The following is a 22,245-nucleotide window of genomic DNA, read 5'->3' on the forward strand; positions in this document are numbered from 1 at the left end:
CTGAAGACCCACTGTAATGGTCTTATGCAGTCCCCTGGATCTGTAGACCATAGATTAGGATCTAGTGTTCTAGGATAATTCACAGTACTTCCTCTCTTGCCTGTATCACATGCTTTTATGTTTTCTTTATAATGCCATTCTTCACCCTCCAAATCATAGTACTCATTGTTAAAGCTTCTCTAATTATGAAATTATCCAAACCAACTTGTGCAATTAGAGCCTTCAGATCTGGGCTTATACTACCCAGACTATGGACATGTGCTGTTAGCCTTCCAGGCCAGGCCTGCTTAGTTTTTGACCTTTTCTCAGTATCTTCCCTGGTCCTTATTAGAGGGTTTGTGCATTTCTCCGATTATCTCATTTCTTGTTGGTAGCAGCCTAAGTCGACCAGCTTATGGTTGCTATCTCTCCTCCAGCCCACCCCACACAAGATCTGAATTTCCTGCTAAAGATCAGGATAGCGAATGCTTAGAGCTGACCGATGGAACAGAGGTAGCAAAAATTGTCTTGGGCCTCCCACTATGTAAGACAGTATGTTATCCATTGATTCATTTGTTTGGTCCTATGTGAATGAATGGTTTTCTTTTTCTTCTTGACAGTTTTCTATTACCTGAAAAGTGTATATAGTACATGACACTCTTCTCATTGACGGAGAAGTGCCAGTGTAATTTCTGTGCATTTCAAACTGTTTTCTAAACCCCACACCCAACATTCAGCGGTGCATCTAACTCCTCATGCCTGCATACAGTGATTCACCTTTTTCAAACCATTGATTTACAGAAAGTCAAATGAGGAACCTGATACGTTTGTAAACCTGGCTTCTCAAATCAGTTTAGAAGTGTATGGTCCTGTTTTCAGACTGTTGATTTGGAGTGGAAGAAACTTTTTCAAATTGTATTAGTTTTGGATTGGTTGCATGTGGCGTGCATTATATACTGTATTTTACTGTATAAGCATGTAACAAACTGTAAAGACTTGGCAAAAGGTTTGTAGTGGGTTTGTCAGTTGGAGGTATCTTGAGAAAGCTCGGATGGTACTGTGATTGCTAAGATCTGTTGATGGGGAAATAAGCATGGAGGATCATTTTAATCTGGCATGTATATGTGCATGGGCTCAGTTGTTGGGTTAAGGTTTAAGATGTGTGGTGGAGAAATCTTTGATTCTTTTGCCCCTCTAGAAGGCAGACACCTAGATACAGAACCTTTTCTTATCTGAGCTATAGCAAGCTTCGCTTTTCTTTTTACTCTCATACATATTGTAAAACTATGTCAGTGTGTTTGTTAGAGGGTCCTGCAATAGGTACTACTAAGCAGGAGCGAGGTGCATTGGCAGACCTATGTGTAAATCTCAGTCATGGAATAGCAGAGAGTGCTGCAATTAAGAACTTGGGTGTATTATGGATCTCAGTAGTGGAATAATGGGACACTGTATGTCAAGGCTGAGATGCACCGATATAAAACTGTGATGGGGGCTGGAGTACTAGAATGGCGGGAAGTATATAAAACAAAAAATATTGCCTGTAGTCATTTTTCAGAATGAAAATAAGCTATGCTTTTGCATCCAAGTTTCTTGTTTTTTATAACTTTATGTTCTCATTCTGATTTATCCTGGGGGGGGGGTTTTTGGAAAATTTTCATTGTTTTTTTTCCTTCCTACAGACGCAAATTCCCTTGCTCCTGGCCATGCTTCTGTTCTTCCACCAAAATACAAAATGTCTTGTTTTTATCGAGTTGTTTTTATAAGCTGTGGAACTCTTCTGCATTGTCCTAAATGTTTGTACCCTGCACCAAAACCACCTCAACCTTAGCAGGAAACTGTATGCCTCCTCTCACTTCTTTTTCCCCCACAGTAACACACTGTTCTTTCTTCCTCAGAAATCAAGACGCTGGAAATCCAAGCGAGAGAACACAGATGCCAGCTGTCCAATCAAAGCTGCCGGAAAGGTTATAATCCAGGATATCTCCTGTCTGCTGCCAGTGCATAAGTCCTTAGGGGAGCTGTACATGTAAGTCAGTGTTATAGAAAGGCTTGTACTGAACATTTGGTCTCCTAGTGCCCTGACTGCATTATTTGTATTCGGCTGTGAGGATGAATCAGAGGAGAATCAGGAGTAAGACCTACATGAAAATGTGAATAATGCATTCGGGGCACTAGGAGGCCGAATATTTAATACAGTCCCAGTTGCAGTTATCTGCATGGGTATTTGAGCCCCAGAGGCACAAAGATTATGTGACTGTGACATTATACAGTCATGTGAAAAAATTAGGACACCCCATGAAATATTCAGTTCTTCCTTAAATGTTCACATATCGATGTCAAATCTTTTTTTATTTATCACTGGAAAAGAAAGTGATGCAATTTGCATGTAAATAACAAAAATTTTCCTTGATTTACTCATGAAATAAAAGATATCTACAAAAATGTGTATTCTAACTGAGAAATAAATTAGGTCATCCCCCAAATATCCTCCCACTTAAAGTGACTCAAATCACACACAGGTTTATCACATCAGATGCACATGATTAGAACATCGTTACTCAGCATTTTGAAGGAGGTTTGCCCTTAAATCTCAGATATTTAGTTTGGAGGTGTTATGACTGCTGCAGTGAGAGTGAACACCATGGTGAGATTAAAAGATCTGTCTGAGGCCTTCAGAAAGAAGATTGTAGCAACTTATAAGTCTGGTAAGGGATTTAAAAAGATCTTGAAAGAATTTGACATTAGCCATTCCACGGTCCAGAAAATAGTGGAGGACTTTCCAAACAACTGCCCACACGCCCAGGTCTGGCTATCCAAGCAAGTTGACCCCCAGAACAGACCGCAACATGCTAAAAGAAGTCTCCAAAAACCCTAAAATGCCATCATGGATCCTACAGCAGGCTCTTGCTACTGTTGATGTGAAAGTACATGCCTCTACAATCAGAAAGTAACTGCACAAATTTAACTTGCATGGGAGGTGTGTAAGGAGGAAACCTTTGCTCTCTAAGAAACATCAAGGCCAGACTGAAGTTTTCCAGAGAGAACGTAGACAAACACCAGAATTTCTAGAATAGTGTTCAATGGACAGATGAGTCTAAAATTGAATTATTTGGACACCGGAAAAGAGGGCATGTTTGGCATACACCAAATATAGCATTCCAGGAAAAGAACCTCATACCAACTGTGAAGCGTGGAGGTGGAAGCGTCATGGTTTGGGGACCTGGCCAGTTCACCATCATAGAATCCACCATGAATTCTACTATATATCAGAGGGTGCTTGAGGAACATGTGAGACCATCTGTAAGAAAATGAAAGCTGAAGCGGAACTGGACGCTGCAACACGACAATAACCTAAAACATACCAGTAAATCCAACAAGGACTGGCTAAAAACTAACAAATGGAGAGTTCTGGAGTGGCAGTCAAAGCCCTGATCTTAATCCCATTGAGATGCTGTGAAGTGATTTGAAATGGGCTGTACATGCAAGAAACCCCTCAAACATCTCACAGCTGAAAACTGCATTGAGGAGTGGGCCAAACTTTCCTCAGACCGATGTCAGAGACTGGTAGATGGCATCTCACTGCAGTTATTTCAGCCAAAGGGGGGAACACTTGCTATTAGGGTGTAGGGTGCCCTAATTTATTCCTCAGAATACCCATTTTTGTAGATATCTTTTGTTCCATGAGTAAATCGAGGAAAATTTTTGTTTACCTGCTGAAAATTACATCACTTTCTTTTCCAGAGATAAATAAAAAAGATTTGACATCGATATGTGAACTTTCCTTAAGAAAGAACTAAATATTTCATGGGGTGTCCTAATTTTTTCACATAACTGCATAGATTCTGTTCTGAGTAGGTAGGATTTCAGGCTCTTGGGGATTTGACCCTTTAATATGTTTACCAGTACAATGGGTGTGTCATTCTAGACAATTGGATTATCTCTCCATGGCCACAAGCTTAAAGCTTAACTTTGCATACCGAGACATCATTCTGAGAAGGCTCGACTCGGTTTACAGCAATTAAATAAACAGGGAATGATTTACAAATGATAAATATAATAGCAAAATTTCAAAAGAATTAATTTTCAAAATGTTTGGCAAATAGAGTAGTTTTTAAAGATTTACGAAAAATTGAAACAAACTGGAACTCCTTAAAATAAAGGGGGGAGATCATTCCAGAGTTGAGAGAATTTAAAGATCAAAAATTGACTGAAGATCTTGACTCCTTTAATCCCTTTTTTAGAAGGAAGGGAGAGTTTAAATTGTTGGATACCTTTTGCAAAGGAGAATCGGTAAACGTTCCAAATTAGAGGAATAAGAGGATTAAAGATACCATGTAGAATTTTAAAAGAAATGCAAGCGCATTTAAATTGAATTTTAAAATAAACCGGGAGCCAATGAAGACTCTGAAGCAAAGGGGGTCATATGGTCAAATTTGCATTTTACAAAGATCAGCTTTGCAGCAGTATTCTATTAAGCATTCTAATTCTAATCTATTAAGACAAATTTTTTGTAATGCCGAGGTAGATAGCGTTACAGTAATCAAGACGAGATAATATAATTGATTGAACTAAGATAGAAAAATGATGGTGATGAAAAAGATGTCTAACCTTCCTCAGCATTTGCAAACTAAAGAAGCATTTCTTGACCAAGGAATTTATTTGGTCCTTAAAGGAAAGAGATGAATCAAAAAGGACTCCCAATATCTTGGCAGAGAACTCAATTGGTAAGAAGGACCCAGATACCAGAGCTACAGTAGAAGGAAGACAGTCCAATCTTAGACCTAACCACAAAAGCTTAGTTTTAATTGTATTAAGCTTCATCCGGACAGATAAAGCCCAGGTTTGAAGTTTGGAAATGCAAAGATTTACTTTGGAAACTAGATTGGTAATATCCGAAACAATCTCAATCAATATAAAGATATCATCCACATAAGTGAATAACGTTTCACAATCTGACAGCTTAAAGGTGTTCAGTGTGGATTTTTTTCTGTGTTCCTCCTACTTCACTGGGATCTCTACTGCCACCTGCAGTTTTTCCTTTCTGCAAGCAAACTGGAAGCAGTGTTTTAGTCCTGCTTTCCCCTTTTCTTATTTTATTCTGTGTTTTTTCAATTTTTTCGGTATCTTCAGTGCTTAGTGCTTTCATCTTTGGCATAGCTCTGCCTGCATAGAGAAGAAGAAGTCTGCGGTCTGCATCTGACGGACTGATCTCTGGTGGTACCTGTTAGCTGTCCCCGCTTAATTTCCTCACCTACAGCTTTGCAGGGGTTTGGGCTCAGACTGTCAGGCATCTGTAGGAGTCTCAGCAGTGTCTTGCAGGGTGCTGCCTGCATTTTTCATCTCCCCCTACCCCTTCTGGTAGCACATCTGTTGGTCTGCAGAGGTGGAGGTGCAGTCAGACATTGTGTCTGACAGGTAGCCCGAAGATCATCATGGAAGAGGCATATCCAGCATGAGGCAGTGATTCTTCTCCATTCCAGCTTCTTTGAGAGCTGAGGCAGGTTACAGAACGTTGCTTCACAGTGAATAAGGCTGTTCCAGTTTCTTAGGTGAATCAGGGTGTGTATGAAATTCAGGTTTTTGAGGGTCCCTGCATGTGCCCCTGTGTTTCCCCTCCTCAAAAATCCTCAAATCACCATTTTTTAACTTCAGAAAGTTAGTATAATTAGCGATTTTAGGCACATAAATTGTGATGGTGGCCATCTTGGATTTTTAGCCATTCCTTTTTTTTCAAAGGATCCCTGCACTTCCAAAACTACAGGTTTTGCCTCAAAACCTGTTAGGATGGAGTCCTTGGACTCTTCTACCCCAAATTCATGCCAGGATTACGTAAAATTTGCACTTCAGACATGTCCTTGCACCACATTAATGTATTCTTTGGAAAAAATGAAGGGGGGAAATCCCATACGTTCATAGTAGTCTTTCACAGAAATGAATAATAACATTACAGTTTCTGTTTTTGAGTCTTACCTTCAGCAAATTTGTCAATGACTTCATCAAAATTGATCTTTGCATATTGATGTTCAGTGGACAGTATAGCTAGATTTGTCAATCTATATTCGTTCATAGTTGATTGAAGAATACTTTTTATTAATTTTAATTTTGAAGTTTCTTTCACATGACGTAACATATACAAATAGTTAGGAGGTCTTAAACATAAGGATAAGTTTGGCACAGATTCATAAAAATCACATTTCACAATAAATTCTAGACATTGCAGTACTGTCCATGTCTTTGTTTCTTTGGGATTGATTCCAGCAGCTTTTAAATGTCTCTGCAGTCAAAAAATTTCCAGTAAGGTATCCCTCACCAGAAAATTCATCATAAATTTCAGCTATATTTGGTAAAAACTTGTTAAGTTTTTTTTCTGCGAAAATCAGAGAGAATGACTGAATGATAGTGAATATTGACATTATTTGATCCATTACTTTAGAACAGCGGTCTCAAACACGCGGCCCTCCAGGTTTTATTTGCTATCCACTCCTGCATCGGAAGCCTCTCTGATGTCACAACATCAGAGAGGCTTCAGACGCAGGCACGGATCTCGCCAGGAGCCGCCACCCGCGGCTTTGAACGAATGAGCCGGCCAGACAGGCTGCTGCTCCAGTGGCGTACCAAGGGGGGGGGGCGGTCCACTGTTCTCCCTAGAGTGCGGCTCGTCTAGAGTAGTGGTGCCGAACCTGCTTCCCTTCCCTTCTCACTGCTGCCATCGGGGATCAGGCCGGCACCGTGTTCTTTGATCTCCCTGCTTCTCTTCCCTGCGGGGCCAACCAATTCTCGCGGCCCAACGTCAATTCTGACGTCGAGAGGACGTTCTGGTTAGCCAATCGCTGCCTGGCTGCCCGGAACGTCCTTTCCGACGTTAGAATTGACGTCGGGCGGCGAGAGTTGGTTGGCCCGGTGCAGAAGAGAAGCAGGGAGATCTCTGCCTGTTCCCGATAGCGACAGCGGCAGCAGCCTATTCCGCGGTGGCGGTGGCATGTGGGAGGGCAGGAAGGAAGGAAGGAAGAAAGAAAGAAAGAAGGTGGGGTGGGGACAGGGAGCCAGAAAAAAAAGCAAAAAATGGGGCATGGAGGAAGGAAGAAAGAAGGAGGGGGGACAGGGAACCAGAAACAAAGCAAAAAATGGGGCACGGAATTAGAGAAAGAAAGAAAAAGTTGGGGGAAGAGAATGAGGTCTGGAGGAGAGGAAGCATACAGGAGGCTGAAAGAAGGGAAGAAGTATTGGATGCACAGTCAGAAGAATAAAGTGCAACCAGAGACTGATGAAATTACCAAACAAAGGTTTTATTTTCAATTTAGTGATTGAAATGTGCCAGTTTTGAGAAAGAAAAGATATTGAACTTTAATGTGAGTGCTGCAAAAAAAAATAGAGTACTTGGAGGGCCGCAGAAAAAATAGTTAATGTCTTATTAAAGAAATGACAATTTTGCATGAGGTAAAACTCTTTATAGTTTATAAAACTTTCCTTTAACAGTTAAAAGGAAAGATATATAATAATAATAATAACAGCTTATATACCGCAATACCGTGAAGTTCTATGCGATTTACAAAAGCATGTTCCCTCTGCCGCGGTCCCGGCCTGGACATCAGAGGAGGGATGGGATCACTGCAGAGGGAACGTGCTGCGGAGACCGATGGCAGCCTGCTAGGTTCACTCTGCAGGCTGCCATAATTAGCTTGTTGGTTCTTGATAAGCGGTCTTGATAAGAGGCCCCGGGCGGGATGGGGATTGCCAGAGACGCTGGATCTGGACACTGGGGGCGGGGACAGAAAAGGACCTTGAGGAGGGGTGGGAAAACAGACTTGAACTAAAAGGGAGGAGGAAGACAGGGCAAATGCTGGACTAGAGGGGCTAGAGAGGGAAACACCCTGAACAGAGGAGAGAGAGATGCCAGGCCCTGGGGAGGGGGAAGACAAAAAGAGTGAGAGAGACAGAAAGACCTGGATCAAAGGTGGGGGGGACTCAAAATGTTAGTAGAAGGAAGATAGAGAGAGGGAGAAACCTGAAATAAAGGGGAGGCAGAAGAGAGGGGGGCAGATGTTGGACTTGGGTAAACCGCCTTGAACTCGCATGGGTATGGCGGTATATAAGAATAAACTATTATTATTATTATTATTATTGGGGGTGTATAGAGGGGAGAGAAAGAGACTACAGAGAGGTGGAAAGATTCTGGACCAGGGAGGAAGGAAGGAGAGAGAGAGAGCAGCAGAGAAAGACCTGGAAGAAAGGAGAACAAATGCTGGAAGGGGGGGGGACGGATGTTGTAAGCAGAAGAAAGACAGAGGCCAGGACCAAAGGAGAAAGATAAGAGGCAGGTGCTGGACTATGGGAGGTGCAGACAGAAGAGACAGAGGGGGGCGATCCTGAGGAAGAACAGAGAGATTCAAGATTATAACAGAGGAGGGAGAGAGAGGGAGATATGTTGCCAATAGGACAGGGGGGATAGGGGTTGTTAGCAGAATAAAGACAGAGAGAGAGAGAGAGACCTGGACCTAACGGGAAAGACAGGAGGCAGATGCTGGACTATGGGAGGTGCAGACAAAGGGGGGAGAGACCCTGAAGAAGAACAGAGAGATGAAAGATCATAACAGAGGAGGGAGAGAGAGGGAGACCTGGAGCAAAGGTGGTGGTAGGTACAAAGGAGAACTGACACTTGATCTGGGGAGGGTAAGCAGAGGGAAAAGAGATAGAGACCTGGACCCAAAGGGGACGGGGCTGGATTGTGAAAGAAATATTGGATGCACAGTCAGAAGGAAATCCAACCAGAAACTAATTAAATCACCATACAACAAAGGTAAGAAAAATTATTTTATTTTCAATTTAGTGATCGAAATGTGTCAGTTTTGAGAATTTATATCGGCTGTGTATGTATATGAAAAATGAAAGGAAAAAGTGCATTACAATTAGTAAAGGGGGCAGGATCTGGGGCAGAGCTTGGGTGGGTTTATGGCTGAGTTTGGGAGGTCTGCGGTTGGGGGTACTTAGCTTAAAGTAGTTGAGAAACTCTGCTGTAGGCAATCAGCCTCCACCAGTGCCTCTCCTCTCCTGCCCTCTTCCCTGCTGGCACCCTCCTACTGGCATCTCAGGGTCCATCTGGAGGGCCTCTGTGCATGCACGAATGTCAATGTGATGATGTCACGCATGTGCGTGATGTCATCACAGCAACGTCCACGCAGTTCCAGTCCACGCAGTTCCAGACACCACCCAAATCATGCTACAGAATAATGAATGTACACCCTTGGCAGAAACTCTTACCACGTTTTTTAAAAACAAAATCTTAGATGTAAGAACGACAATACCTTCACCCTCACTCAACTTTGATTTCCAATCAGAACTCCACGAAAAAGAAACAAGAGTAGACATGCTCTGGAAACATTTTGAACCTCCTAACTGGCACCATTTCCTAATACTATACAACAAATATACCAAATCAAACTGCCTTCTGGACATATGCCCTTCCAAGATCATGACAGCAGCAACACTAGATTTTAAAAAGGACCTTTTTAACTGGATAGCAACCACTCTTGCTGAAGGAACATTCCACGAAGAAATGGGACACATACTAATCACACCCATTCCAAAAGACCAAAAAAACTCACTAGCCCTAAAAACCAACTACAGACCAATAGCAAGCATCCCCTTATTCACTAAGCTGCTCGAAGGACTAGTCAATTTGGAGCTAGTAGACTATCTAGACAAATTTAATATCCTCAGTGAACACCAATCGGGATTCAGAAAAGGTTTTAGCACTGAGATAGTCCTGGCCTCGATCCTCAATCACCTAAACGATTTATTCAGCAAAGGAACAAGTGCTCTGATTTTACAACTAGACTTCAGCAGCACTTTCGATTTGGTTGACCATGAAATAATGCTACACTGCCTAGACGGAATAGGAATCACGGGAAGAGTAAGAAACTGGCTACAAGGTTTCCTAAAAATGAGATCTTACCGGGTGATTAGTGGAGGGTCGTACTCAAACACCTGGAAAAACCCCTCAGGAGTACCTCAAGGTTCACCGCTGTCACCTACTCTATTCAACATCTACATATCATCCCTAGGACACTTCCTAAAAAAGCTAAACCTAATCCACTACATATATGCAGATGACATTTCCATTTTAATCCCAGTAAACAGCATAACGAAAGAGACCTCGGAATACATTTCTCAAATTATGACCAAACTAGAACAATGGACAATAAACTTCAAGCTGAAACTAAACACAGAAAAAACAAAAGTCTTCCTTGCAAGCCCAACAGACAAAATTACCAATACAACGTTACATATAAAAGATCATGCGTACCTGATTACTAAAACAATAAAAATATTGGGAGTCACACTAGACACCCACTTGACAATGGTGGAACACACGAACATAGTAGTAAAAAAATGTTTCCTGATACTGTGGAAATTAAGGTCCATCAAAAAATATTTCGACCCTCTATCATTTAGACTACTAGTGCAATCACTAGTGCTTTCAACACTGGACTAATGCAATATTGTTTATATGGGTATACCTAAAAAACCATAAGGAAACTTAGGATTGTCCAAAACACAGCGGTCCGCTTGATATTTGGATTGAAAAAGAGCGACCATGTTAGCCCCTACTACAAACTACTTCACTGGCTGCCAATGGAGGCACGAATAATAATCACGTTCTCTTGCATATGTTTCAAGCTGGTTTGGGGACTAGCTCCTACATACCTGCTTCCTCACTTCGCTCTATACAGTCCTGCGAGACAAACCAGAAACAGCAACCTATTTGCATACCCGAGCATTACCGGCTGCAAATACAAAACCTTCCTGGATAGAACTTTTATGTACCAAGCTAACAAACAACAACACTGGTTAGACAGCTACATAAATGGAGCAAGACTGACATATAAGGCCTTTAGAAAAGCCATAAAAACTGCCTTATTCAACAGAATTGTCACCTAAAAAAGTATCTTCACCCAACACTACATATGTCCACTCCTGCTTTCAAATCTGAAATGTATAACATTTTTTCTGCTGCCTTTTCAAGACTCTGTTAGCTGTATTTTCACTGCCTGTTGTAAGACTCCATATGCTGTATCTCTCTGCCTTTTTGTAAGACTCTATATGCTCTTTGTAAGACCCTACACGCTGTATCCCGGAGTTTTTTATAAGATTCTATATGCTTTTGTAAGTGTCTGTATACTGTATCCCGGATCTCATCACATTGTAACTTCGCTGATTGTCCAGCTCTCTTCGGTGTGAACCGCCTAGAAGTCTCACGACTATGGCGGTATAGAAGAATAAAGTTATTATTATTATTTTCCAACTTCATTTCAGCCCTGGATCATTTTTGAGTTGTGCAGGCCTGCCATAGAACAATACAAGGGCAGTATAACATTTTCATCTTTGATTTCCATTCCTTTTCTGATATTCCTAACATTCTATTTGCTTTCTTAGCAGCCGCCACCACCGCACATTGAGCTGAAGGTTTCAATGTATCCTCAACGACGACACCTAGATCCTTTTCCTGGGCAGTGACTCCTAACGTAAAACTCTTCATCACGTAGCTATAGTTCGGGTTCCACTTTCCCACATGCTTCACTTTGCACTTGCTCACATTAAACGTCATCTGCCATTTTTACGCCCAGTCTTCCAGTCCTCTTGTAATTTTTCACAATCCTTTTGCAATTTAACAACTTTGAACAACTTTGTGTCATCAGCAATCAGCGAATTTAATTATCTTGCTAGTTATTCCCATCTCTAGATCATTGATAAATATGTTAAAAACTGGGAATCTCAGCACAGACCCCTGGGGAACCCTACTATTTATGAAATCTTAAAGAAGTTTCTCTTTGTGGATCTTCTCTGTACTTGTTACTAATCAGGTTTACAGTCCTTTTTAAGGCCGCTTGTACTGGAAAATTAAGTTACTGTTTAGCGACCTGACACAAGAGGAAACAAGCCTCAGATCCCCATAAGCCGCCAGTGTAAATACTTATGCAGGCAAAACTTGAAAAGGAGATCACCTCAATAGCTTCAAAAAACCTCCAGTTTATTGTAGACTGTCTATGCATGCATGCTTAAACCAAATCTATAGCGAATACAACTTCAGAATTACTGCTGTCAAACTTGCATAGAATCGGAACTCAAACTTATCTTGTTCCAGTCATTTTGTTTATCCTAGGATAAGCAGGCAACATATTCTCTACATGTGGGTAACATCATCCACGGAGCCCTGTCACGGATAGCCTTTCAAGCAAACTTGAAAGGCTTGCTAGTGCTGCTAGTGCTGCACCGCGCATGTGCGAGTGCCTTCCCGCCCGAGCCAGGGCGCGCGTCTCCTCAGTGTGGCCTCAGTTCTTAGTTTTCCGCGGAGCCAGAAAACCCTGTCTCTCAGCTCTGCATCAAATCTAAGTGCCTTCTTCCGCCGCGGCTTGCTTTATTCTTTTTCCTGTGACGGAATTATGAGATTGAGTATCTCTAATTTCAGCATGTTGACTTGAAACCCAGACACCCTACCATGGTGTAACACTGTAACCGTTTCCACATGCTGTTGCTGCTTGAACAAAGACACACCAGACTTATTATAAAATACAAAAAGCTTTTTTTGTCTATATGGGAAATTTACATCTAGTCACTTTTATCTAGAGCCCGAAGCCTTATTCTAAATTCTTTTAACACTTCTGTCTCTGGATGGAAGAGAATTTCCTGTACCATTGCCACCTTCTTCCTTTTTTTTTTCTTGGGAGGGGGATAATAACTGTTCTAACATTATAATGGCTATTTTAGATGGAAATAAGTTTAATTTCTAAGAGCATATAAGAGTACAGCTCTCTTGGACATCTTCAATTTCATTTTTTTGTATGTATGTCTGATTCTATCCTTTACTTTATTATGGCTAAATACACACCCCCTTGAGATTTAGACACACTGCAGACAAACAGCACAGAAATACATCTAGAAAATGGGTTTTGAAAACAGTGCATTGGAAAGGTTTGGCAAAAAAAAACGTCCATCTGCCCCTTTATGCCACATTTTGGATGTTTTTCTCTTTTGAAAATGAGCAGCGTAGAGGAATTAGAAAAGGTTCAAAGAAGAGCAACCAAAATGATAGGGGCTGGAATGCCACCCATATGAGGAAAGGCTAAAGAGGTTGCTCTTCAGATTGGAAAGGAGACAGCTGAGGGAGATATGATTTAGTTCTACAAAATCCTGAGTGGTGTAGAATGGGTAAAAGTGAACAGATTTATTTTTACTCTTTCAAAAATTACAAAGACTAGGGGGACACTCAATGAAATTAAATGGAAATACTTTTAAAATAAATAGGAGGAAATATGTTTTCACTCAAAGAACAGTTTCTCACTCAAAGAATATTTAAGCTCTGGAACTCATATCTGGGTTTCAAAAAGGTTTGGATAACTTCGTAGAGGAACGTCCATAGTTTGCTGTTGAGACAAACTTGGGGGAAGCTACTGCTTGCCCTGGGATCAGGATAATGGGATGTTGCTACTATTAGATTTCTGCCAGGTACTTCTTACATGAATTGGCCACTTTTGAAAGAAGGATACTAGGCTAGATGGACCATTGGTCTGACCCAGAATCGCTATTCTTATGTTATGTTCACAGCTGTCAGCAGCTTAAAAAACGCTGACTGCTACAGACTGAATATCAGCCCCTATCTGTTTAGCAGTGATACTCAGCCGCTAAATGTCTGTTTAGCTTAGGCCTGCTGAAAATCTGGCTGTGTGTTTTTAAGGAATGGCCATAGTCAAATCTTTTAGTAAGCAATTTTCTGATGTTATTTGAAGTCTTGCATATTGATCATAAAGGCTGGAGAGGTTAAATAGTGTTCTTACTATACTCTGGATTTCTGCTTGAATGTATACTCCTTAGCATGCTGAAAAATAATCATTGGATTGTCCAAAATGCTTTAGAATTTGAACAGGTTAAGATAGGTTTATATGACTAGTAAGTTTATTCACCTCTTTCTGTCTAATTGGCTCTGTGTCTTTTTGACAGCCTCTATAGAATGATTTATTCTTAGTCTCTTATGATCTTAATGGGAACTGACACTTGATTTTTCTTCTTGACTTCATTATCAGATTAAATATAAATGAGATCCAAGAAACATGTCAAAGGAACGCTGCCTCAGCTCTCTCTGTAGGACGCAGAGATCTTGTGCAGGTATTGTGCTCTGCCTTACTTTTATACATGGGACTCCACCATTGTCTCCTTGCCCTTCTATGGGGACTACAGCAATATGGCCTTTGTACACAATAATACCCTAGATTGTGGCCCAGAAAGCAGGAAATTATTAACCCTCTCCAACACTGTATTGATTTCCTCTGAATCATCAAAATACTAGTGGTTTTCTTTTTGAATATGTGTTAACAAAACTAATAGTCTGTCCTCCAAAAATCTATATAAAACCAGGATCCTGTGCATAGGGGACATGGGGTTTTGTTTTTTTTGTTTTTCATAGAATGCAAGCAAAACGTTACTAAATGCTGATTATTCTCTTTGATTTAAAAATTCAGCTTTTTAAATGTGAGTTGGGAGTGTCTGTGTAGATTTCTTAGCATTTGTGCCTTCAGAAGGCATTTGCTGTCACCCTGTCCTTGATATACTTACTTACTAATAAACCCGACAAAGGCAGGAATACCTGAGAATTGAAAAGTGCAAAGTACTTATAGCAGAAGTTCCCAAAAAGGAACCCCAGCCAGATTTGCATACCAAAAAGGCAGAGTATGCAAACTGATCTCACGAATATTCATTGTGGAAATCCTAAAAACCTGATTGGCTGGAATTCCTCCAGGACAGGTTTGGGAATCCCTGCACTAAGGGCTTTTGATTTACTAAAGTGTGTTAATATGTTTTAATTCACATGATTTAATGTCAGGTAATAAGATTTGCTTATTAACTAAAGCATATTACTTGGGTTAACATGCATTAATGTGCGTTATAAATATATGAAACCCTAAAGTTATATGAGGGAAATGTACTATTATTTCTTGGAATATCAAACTTGACTTTATCCTAGGACAAGCAGGCAGCATATTCGCAGCATATGGGTGACGTCATCCCCGGAGCCCTGATACGGACAGCTTCACAAGCAGACTTGCTTGAGGAACTTTTAGAAAGTTTGCGACTGCCGCACCGCGCATGCGCAAGAGCCCTCCCACCCGACGTAGGGTGCGTGTCTCCTCAGTTCTAAATTTTCCATGGAGCTGAGAAACCCTCGTTTCAAAGCTCTGTGTGAGAGTTAGTTCAAACTCGTGCCTTCTCTTCACTGTGGCTCGTGTACTTATTTTCTTTTTACAGGGTTGTAGTGTAGCGCTTAAAAAAAAAAAGTAGTTTTATTGTTTGTTTTTCGTTGTGTCATGGTGGAGCCCACTCTGTGGCCTCAGCCTGCAGGCTTCGATTTTGCTGCGGCCGATTTTCAATCCATGTCCCGGCCGGTCACGGGGTTCAAGAAGTGTAGTTGGTGTCAACGTGCGATTTCCATCACTGACCCACATAAATGGTGTGTGCAGTGTTTAGGACCTAATCATTGTCCGGAATCGTGCTACACTTCAAAATCGAGCCCTTAAACGTCGTCGACTTCAACTTGATAAAATCTTCGGGGGTATGGATCTTTCCTCAGCTAAAACCTTGACCCCGATTGTGCCCTCAACTTCGACTCCGTTGAAGTCTTCTGTGGAGCTCAAACCTTCAACCTCGACCTCAGCCTCGTTAAAGCCTTCCTCGATGGGGAAATCCTCATCCTTGGGAAAGTCTGCTAAATCATCTCCTGAAGGGCTGTTATCCTCAGTGTCTCCATCAGGTAAGATATCTAAGCCAACTCTTCCGGAGTTACAGCCCATGCCACCCTTAGAACCGGTGGTTCCAAGACTGTCCAAGAAAAGGGTCTCGAAATCGAGGCAACACTCTTCCTCCAGGTTATCTTCCTCAGAGCCCATAGCAGCACCAGCTGTACCAGCTTCAGTGGTCTTGGTGCCAGCTTTACAGAATATGTTGAAAACTATTCTGCATCAGGAGTTTGGTAATATGCTTGCCAAATTGACTCCTGCCTCGACTCTGCTTTCTGCAGTCCAGCCTGAGCACTCAGCAGTAATACAAGGAGTCGAGTCCTTGAGAGTGCCTTGAGTCCAACCTACACACACTATCTAAGGCACAGGTGTCAAAGTCGGTCCTCGAGGGCCAGAATCCAGTCGGGTTTTCAGGATTTCCCAAATGAATCTGCATGAGATCTATTTGCATGCACTGCTTTCAATGCATATTCATTGGGGAAATCCAGAAAACCCGACTGGATTCCGGCCCTCGAGGAGGGACTTTGACACCCCTGATCTAAGGAGTCGAGTCCTTAAGAGTACCTCGAGGTCAATCTGAACACTATTTACAAGGAGCTGAGTCCTTGCAAGTGTCTCGACCTCGCTCTTCAACTTCCAGCCCTACCTCTCAACATAAGGCATTGCCCTCTTCGAGGCACAGGGCGAGGACTCCTCGACATTCCACATCGAGGCTTGATTCAACATCACTGCCTCATTCTTCGAGGCACAGTTCATCTCCTTGTCATCTGTTGAGGCATTCATCAAGACCCAGGTCTTCTTCTCGAGACAGACTTCGTTTATTTGAGGCATCGAGACTCTTCGAGACAACCAACTTTCTTGTTGAGGAAAACTCCTGTGGAACTTCATATTTGACATCCACAGCATTCTCGCCAGTCGAGTTCTTCTCCGGCGAGGTTTTCTTCATCAGCTGGTTCTTCAAAATGAAAGCGTTCTGCTTCTCCTACTCCTTCCAGGAGTGGACATTCCTCTTCATTTTTACCTTTGGATTCAAACCTTCAGTACCAATATTCCAGAGAGGCTTCACCTTCTTTCTCTGCTTCTTTCTCGTTCACCTTCACCTCAACATGGACATCCCTCCTCTGATCCAGTGTCTTTTACTTAGTTTCTAGGTCAAATGAGTAAAGACCTCAACATTACCTTGGAGTCTGACTCAAAGTACTCTAAAGAATATTTGGAAGAACTGGGTATACCTAATCCTCCTAGGGATTCTCTCAAATTAACAATGAAGCAGATGCCTTTCTCATGGAATGGACGAACAAGTTTCTGTATGCACTTTCTCCATTCCCTCTGATTCTCAAGACACTCGTCAAACTCAAACAAGAACATGCCACCATGATTCTGATAGCTCCTTGGTGGCCCAGACAACCTTGGTTCTCCTTCCTACTTCAACTCAGCAGCAGGGAGCCACTACTTCTATCAGTTTTTCCATCTCTGCTTACATAAAGTCTGCTTCATCACAACCTGCAGTCTCTGCACCTGACAGCTTGATACCTTTCAACGTAACTGCCCATTTCTAGTTCTCTCAACCTGTAGTAGACATTTTAGAGGCTTCCAGAAAGCCTACTACTAGGCAATGTTACAACCAAAAATGGACTAGGTTTTCAGCTTGGTGCGCCCTTCATCACAAAGAGCCTCAATCTACCTCCTTGTCTTCAGTTTTAGATTACCTCTGAGGGCCTGAAGGAAGCTTATTGAGCAGTTTGGATATAGAAGATTTCGTGGGGAGAGTTATAGTGAAATCCTCTCTTTAGGTTGTCATAGTACACATTCTTCTACAATTATACTTTAGTTATAAGCCTATATACTAATCAGATTTATATACTGACATGTTTACAAGAATTCAGGAGTAGATATTCAGCTGGCAGTGGTCAGTGTTTTTTTGTTGACTGCTACCAGCTTTATGCCCCAATATTCAGTGTTGAGCAAGTCCAGGCTCCAGCATTACTATCTGGACATAAACATTGCACTATTCAGCAATCCCACTGTCTGTTTGTCTTTCTTTCTGTCTGTCTCTCTCCTTGGCCCCCTTTGTCTGACTGTCTCTCTCCCTCCCGCTGTCTGAGTGTCTGTCTGTCTTTCTTTCTGTCTGTCTCTCTCCCTGGCCCTCTGTCTGTCTGTCATTCTTTCTGTCTTTCGTTCTCGTGCGTTGCCTGCCTTTCTGTCTCTCTCCATGGCCCCCTGCCTTCTGCCTTTCTTTGTGACCCCCTTCTGTAACCCCCAAAGCAAACCAAGATTTCTCCCTGCCCCCCAGCATACCCCTCTCCCAAAGCAAAGCAAGTTCGCTCCCTGGCCCCCTTTCCTTCTCCCTCCCCCCACACTTCCATGTGCAGCAGCAGCATTTCCCTCCCACCTTTCCCTGTGAAGCAGCAACATTTCCCTCCCCCCATTTCCCTTTGCAGCAGCAGCATTTCCCTCCTCCCACCCCACTTCCCTGTGCAGCAGCATTTCTGGCCGGCTCCCTTACCCTTGCTGAAGTTATTTTTGAGTTTAAAGCTGCCTAGGTGGCTCCTCTCATGATCCGCGCCTGCGTAGGAAGCCTTCTCTCTGATGTGATGTCAGAAAGGCTTCCGACACAGGTGCGGCTCGTGAGAGGAGTCACTACGGCGGCTTTGAACTTAAAAATAACTTTGGCAAGGGTAAGAGAGCCGGTCAGACCGCGGGCCTCAGAACAGTTTATGGGGGGCTGCGAGTTTGACAACGCTGTTAGAAGGAGTGAGGGCAGGAGGAGGCATGCTGTTCTACCCCTCTATTCTACTCTACTCACATAAAAATGCAAGTGCAAAATTCATAGCTGCTTTATCATGTATACCTTATGGTACTTTTCAGTGATAACCTACCTGTGGTGGTAGTCTTTGAAATTTAGCATACTGTAGTGCATTTTGCAACAATGTGAGCTATTGAAAATTGCCCAGTACATATCATGAATAATTTTAAACTTTTTCTTCACTGTCCAGGTATGGTCATTGGCTGCAGTAGCCACGGACATCAGTCTTAGCCCAAAATGGGACCCAGATTTGGAGACTCCATGGGCTCAACATCCATTTGGGCGGCAACTGCTGGAGTCATTGTAGGTTTGCAGATCTAGGTGGATGTTTGAAGTCACGTATCTACAGCTAATCAAAGTTGACCTGAATTTCACTTATTAATTGAAATGTAACACATTTGTCTGAAAATCAATTTTAATTTCAAGCTGCATGCATTTGGTCAGGCTGTTGGTGCTCATTTGTAGAAAGTTTTATAGATGTGTGAAGGCTTCATGAAAAAGGAATGCTTAGTCATGTTGCATTTGACTGAGGAGAATAAGTCTTACAGTTGGATATTGGTAGAGATTCTTGTGAGAATCCTTTACCCCTTTCAGGTCCCTTATTGCTCTATGGTAACTGAAATAAGTTAAGCATTTATGGGCATGAAAAGGTTAATTATACCTGAAGTGTCATGGTATTTGGTGGTCATAAGAACTGGATGTATTTTGAAGGCTAGTTAGTACCCGCTTAGATTTAAGCGGGTTAGAAATTTTATAAACAAATACTGTTCCATGAAATATGTTACATGTCGTCTTTCAATACAATAAATCAATTTCTAGACCACATAACCAAATAGTTCTATGCAGTTCACAAAAGAGTAATAAGGATTCAGAAATAATCCGAATGAAGAGATCTAATTGCCTATGAATTTGTTAAAGAGATGGGTCTTCAAATGCCTTCTAAACTGAAGATAAGAGTGAGACAAGGAGCCCAAATGCCTGAAATCACAATCATGCATAACAGCTTGAAAAGAGAGTTGTCACTTGTGGAATTTTTCATATTTATAGCCATTTATGAATGGGCATGACCTATAACTGTCCTCTCTTTTTATGGTATATATGCGGTGTTCTTTTATTCTTTGGAGAAGGTTAGCACTCACAAGAGATTTTGTGTTACCATCTTCCAGCTAGATATCAAGGAATTGATGGAAGCAGTCAGGTTTGTCACTTATATTATTGATATGCCAAGGCTAAGAATTTTGCTGATCAATAATCCCTAGAGACAAAAAGTTATGCTGCATTTCCTAAAGTTTTCCAAGCTTCCCTTTCCTGGCCTCTTTGCTCTCCCAGACTGATTATTTTCTTTGCAAACTGCCTTTGTTTCTTATTCTCCTCTCTTTTTCTGTTCTTGCAGGCTGGTCCATTACTGTCTGCTGCATGATGTGCAGACACTGGCTATGCTCTGCAGTGTCTTTGAGGCGCAGCCCCAACCACAGGGATACCTACACTCATCTGTACCTTTCCCTCAGCGCTCATCCAACTCCATCTCCCACAGCCGATATGTAAGAGTTTTCTTTATGGTCTGTTAGTGTTGCACTTTTTCCCAAGCCTTTGATCCCTATTGGCCAGTGGCAATTTATTCAGTCACTGGCCAGTCCATTTGAGAGGTGTGTTATGGAGTAGATGTTTTCACAGAGTAAATACAACATCTTGTTTTCAGGGCTGTCCCTGGTGTGAGGTTGGGAAAGTGGAAGGTTATTTAGCCACGAGGTTTGTACTCTTATACTGATTTATCTAGGACACAGATTGCAATATTCTTCCGTGGTGAACTGTCTTCTAACATCTTGCTTATAACAATGGATAAATTCTGGCTCAGACATTTTGGATTATATGTGGGATTCCCTGATGAAATTGGACTCAACTCTTTATGCAGTGTTTCCAACTTATATGCCGTCAGACTTGGTCAGATATCACAGAAAAGTCACCACTGACTGATGCTTATGTGCAGACCAGCATCCAAATTCTGCTCTCAGCATCTCATAGCAACAAGACACACAGATGCTCTTTTTTGAGTAAATGTGTAGTTAACATGCCACTCTTTGTGCTACACCATGAATCCCAGAGTGGGAATTAACAGGCAACATGCAGAGTATGGCCATACCACCTCATTTTCCTCAATGTGAGCTTTCTCCTTCCAGCACTTCTAACTTTTTTCTCATCCTCAAGCTGAGGATACCAGATATGATTTCTTTTGCGCATTTGGAGCAGTAGCCACATGTGCCACATCTACCCCCCCCCCTTTTTACAAAGCCATGCAGCAAAAGCACTGAAGCCCTTTAAATCTCTATGGGCTGCGAGGGCGGAGACGGGATAATCGCGTACCAGACGCCAGCGCGCCGACAATTTGGCGGAAGACAGAAGTGCGCAGGGGGGAAAAATAATTTTTAAAGAGCTCCGACTGGGGGTTTGGGGTGGCAACCCCCCACTTTATTGGTTAGTGTTCGCGCTGCCATTGTGGGGGAGTGTGGGGAGTGAAACCCCCCACATAATAGAGAAAACGGAACTTTTCCCAAAAAAAATCAGAAAAAGTTCCGTTTTCGCTATAATGGAGGTTTCCAACCCCCCGAACCCCCCTCCAACAGCAGCACGAACACTAACCAATAAAGTGGGGGGGTTGCCACCCCAAACCTCCTGTTGGAGCTCTTTAAAAATTACTTTTTCCCCCGTGCGCTTCTGTCTTGCGCCGAATTGTGGCAGCCACTAGCAGCCCACTTCCTCTGCCGCCACCCCAAACCCCCGTGAATGTCTGCGGCAGGAGGAATGCCTGCTCCCTCCCGCCACCACCCCGAAACCCTCTGTGAATGTCCATGGAGGAGGGATGCCCACTCCCTCCTGTCGCCACCTTCAACCCCCCCCCCCAACAAATCCCCCAGCAGAAGGGATGCCCACTCCCTCCTGTCACAATCCCCCCCCCACCTAGAGAACCTCCCAGCAACCCTTAGAGCTCCCCCCCTATACTTTTTAAGATGAAAGGGATACATAGACCCTCTGGTCGGTAGGTTCACCACTCCAAAATGGTGGGTCTTCCCCTTCCTGGTGTATTTTGCATTTATGGGAAAGGTCTTAGGCATCTGGGTCAATCAGAGCCTTGGGCCCCTCCCCAGTGCATCTTATAACAACCTGTGAAAGCTGGAAGTGTGTGACTTCTTTTTCTCTTAGCTTCCTGAAACCAGGAGTGTAGAAGGTAGCAACAACATTGGCGACATTATCATTAGCAGCTCGGAACAAGGCTTCTGCAGTGTTCCTTCTCTTATTAGATCTCCAACTGTGTTATGCTGCTGTTGGTCTAACGTTAGTTTCTTAGCATCCATATTTGCTTTCTTCGATCTCATAGCATTATCTGGGACCCCTGAGGAAGATGTGTTTGTCGAAACATGGACCGTATTGGGTCCATCTTATGCCTGGGAAAAGACACAGACTTGGTGGCAGAAATCTGTAGCTGGGAGGACAACCTTTATCAAGGGCACCTACCTGACAAGTCTGCATTAGAACTTTCAGTGGCTCAAGGACCATTCCCCTGGTAGCAAGATTCGCTCCAGGTTGGTACTGGAGCTTGAGCGCAGGCTGTGTGGCCTCTAGCGGGTGCTGGCTGCATTTTCTCCCCACAGAAGCTGTTTGAGGAGCTGTGATGGTGTA

The 22,245-nt window shown here is 42.6% G+C and overlaps 1 protein-coding gene across 5 annotated transcripts in view; it reads left to right on the forward strand.

The window, feature by feature from the left end:
* Positions 1-22,245, forward strand: part of WDR59 (WD repeat domain 59) — a 256,257-nt gene that overhangs the window by 183,574 nt on the left and 50,438 nt on the right. For all 5 annotated transcript variants that reach the window (XM_033943868.1, XM_033943869.1, XM_033943871.1 and 2 more), the window contains 4 exons: positions 1,875-2,005; positions 14,058-14,139; positions 18,761-18,873; positions 19,964-20,111. In XM_033943868.1, the coding sequence (XP_033799759.1) occupies positions 1,875-2,005; positions 14,058-14,139; positions 18,761-18,873; positions 19,964-20,111 (474 nt within the window). The remainder of the gene's footprint in view (positions 1-1,874; positions 2,006-14,057; positions 14,140-18,760; positions 18,874-19,963; positions 20,112-22,245) is intronic.

The sequence above is a fragment of the Geotrypetes seraphini genome, chromosome 4 (assembly GCF_902459505.1).
Source record: "Geotrypetes seraphini chromosome 4, aGeoSer1.1, whole genome shotgun sequence".
Taxonomy (NCBI): Eukaryota; Metazoa; Chordata; class Amphibia; order Gymnophiona; family Dermophiidae; genus Geotrypetes; species Geotrypetes seraphini.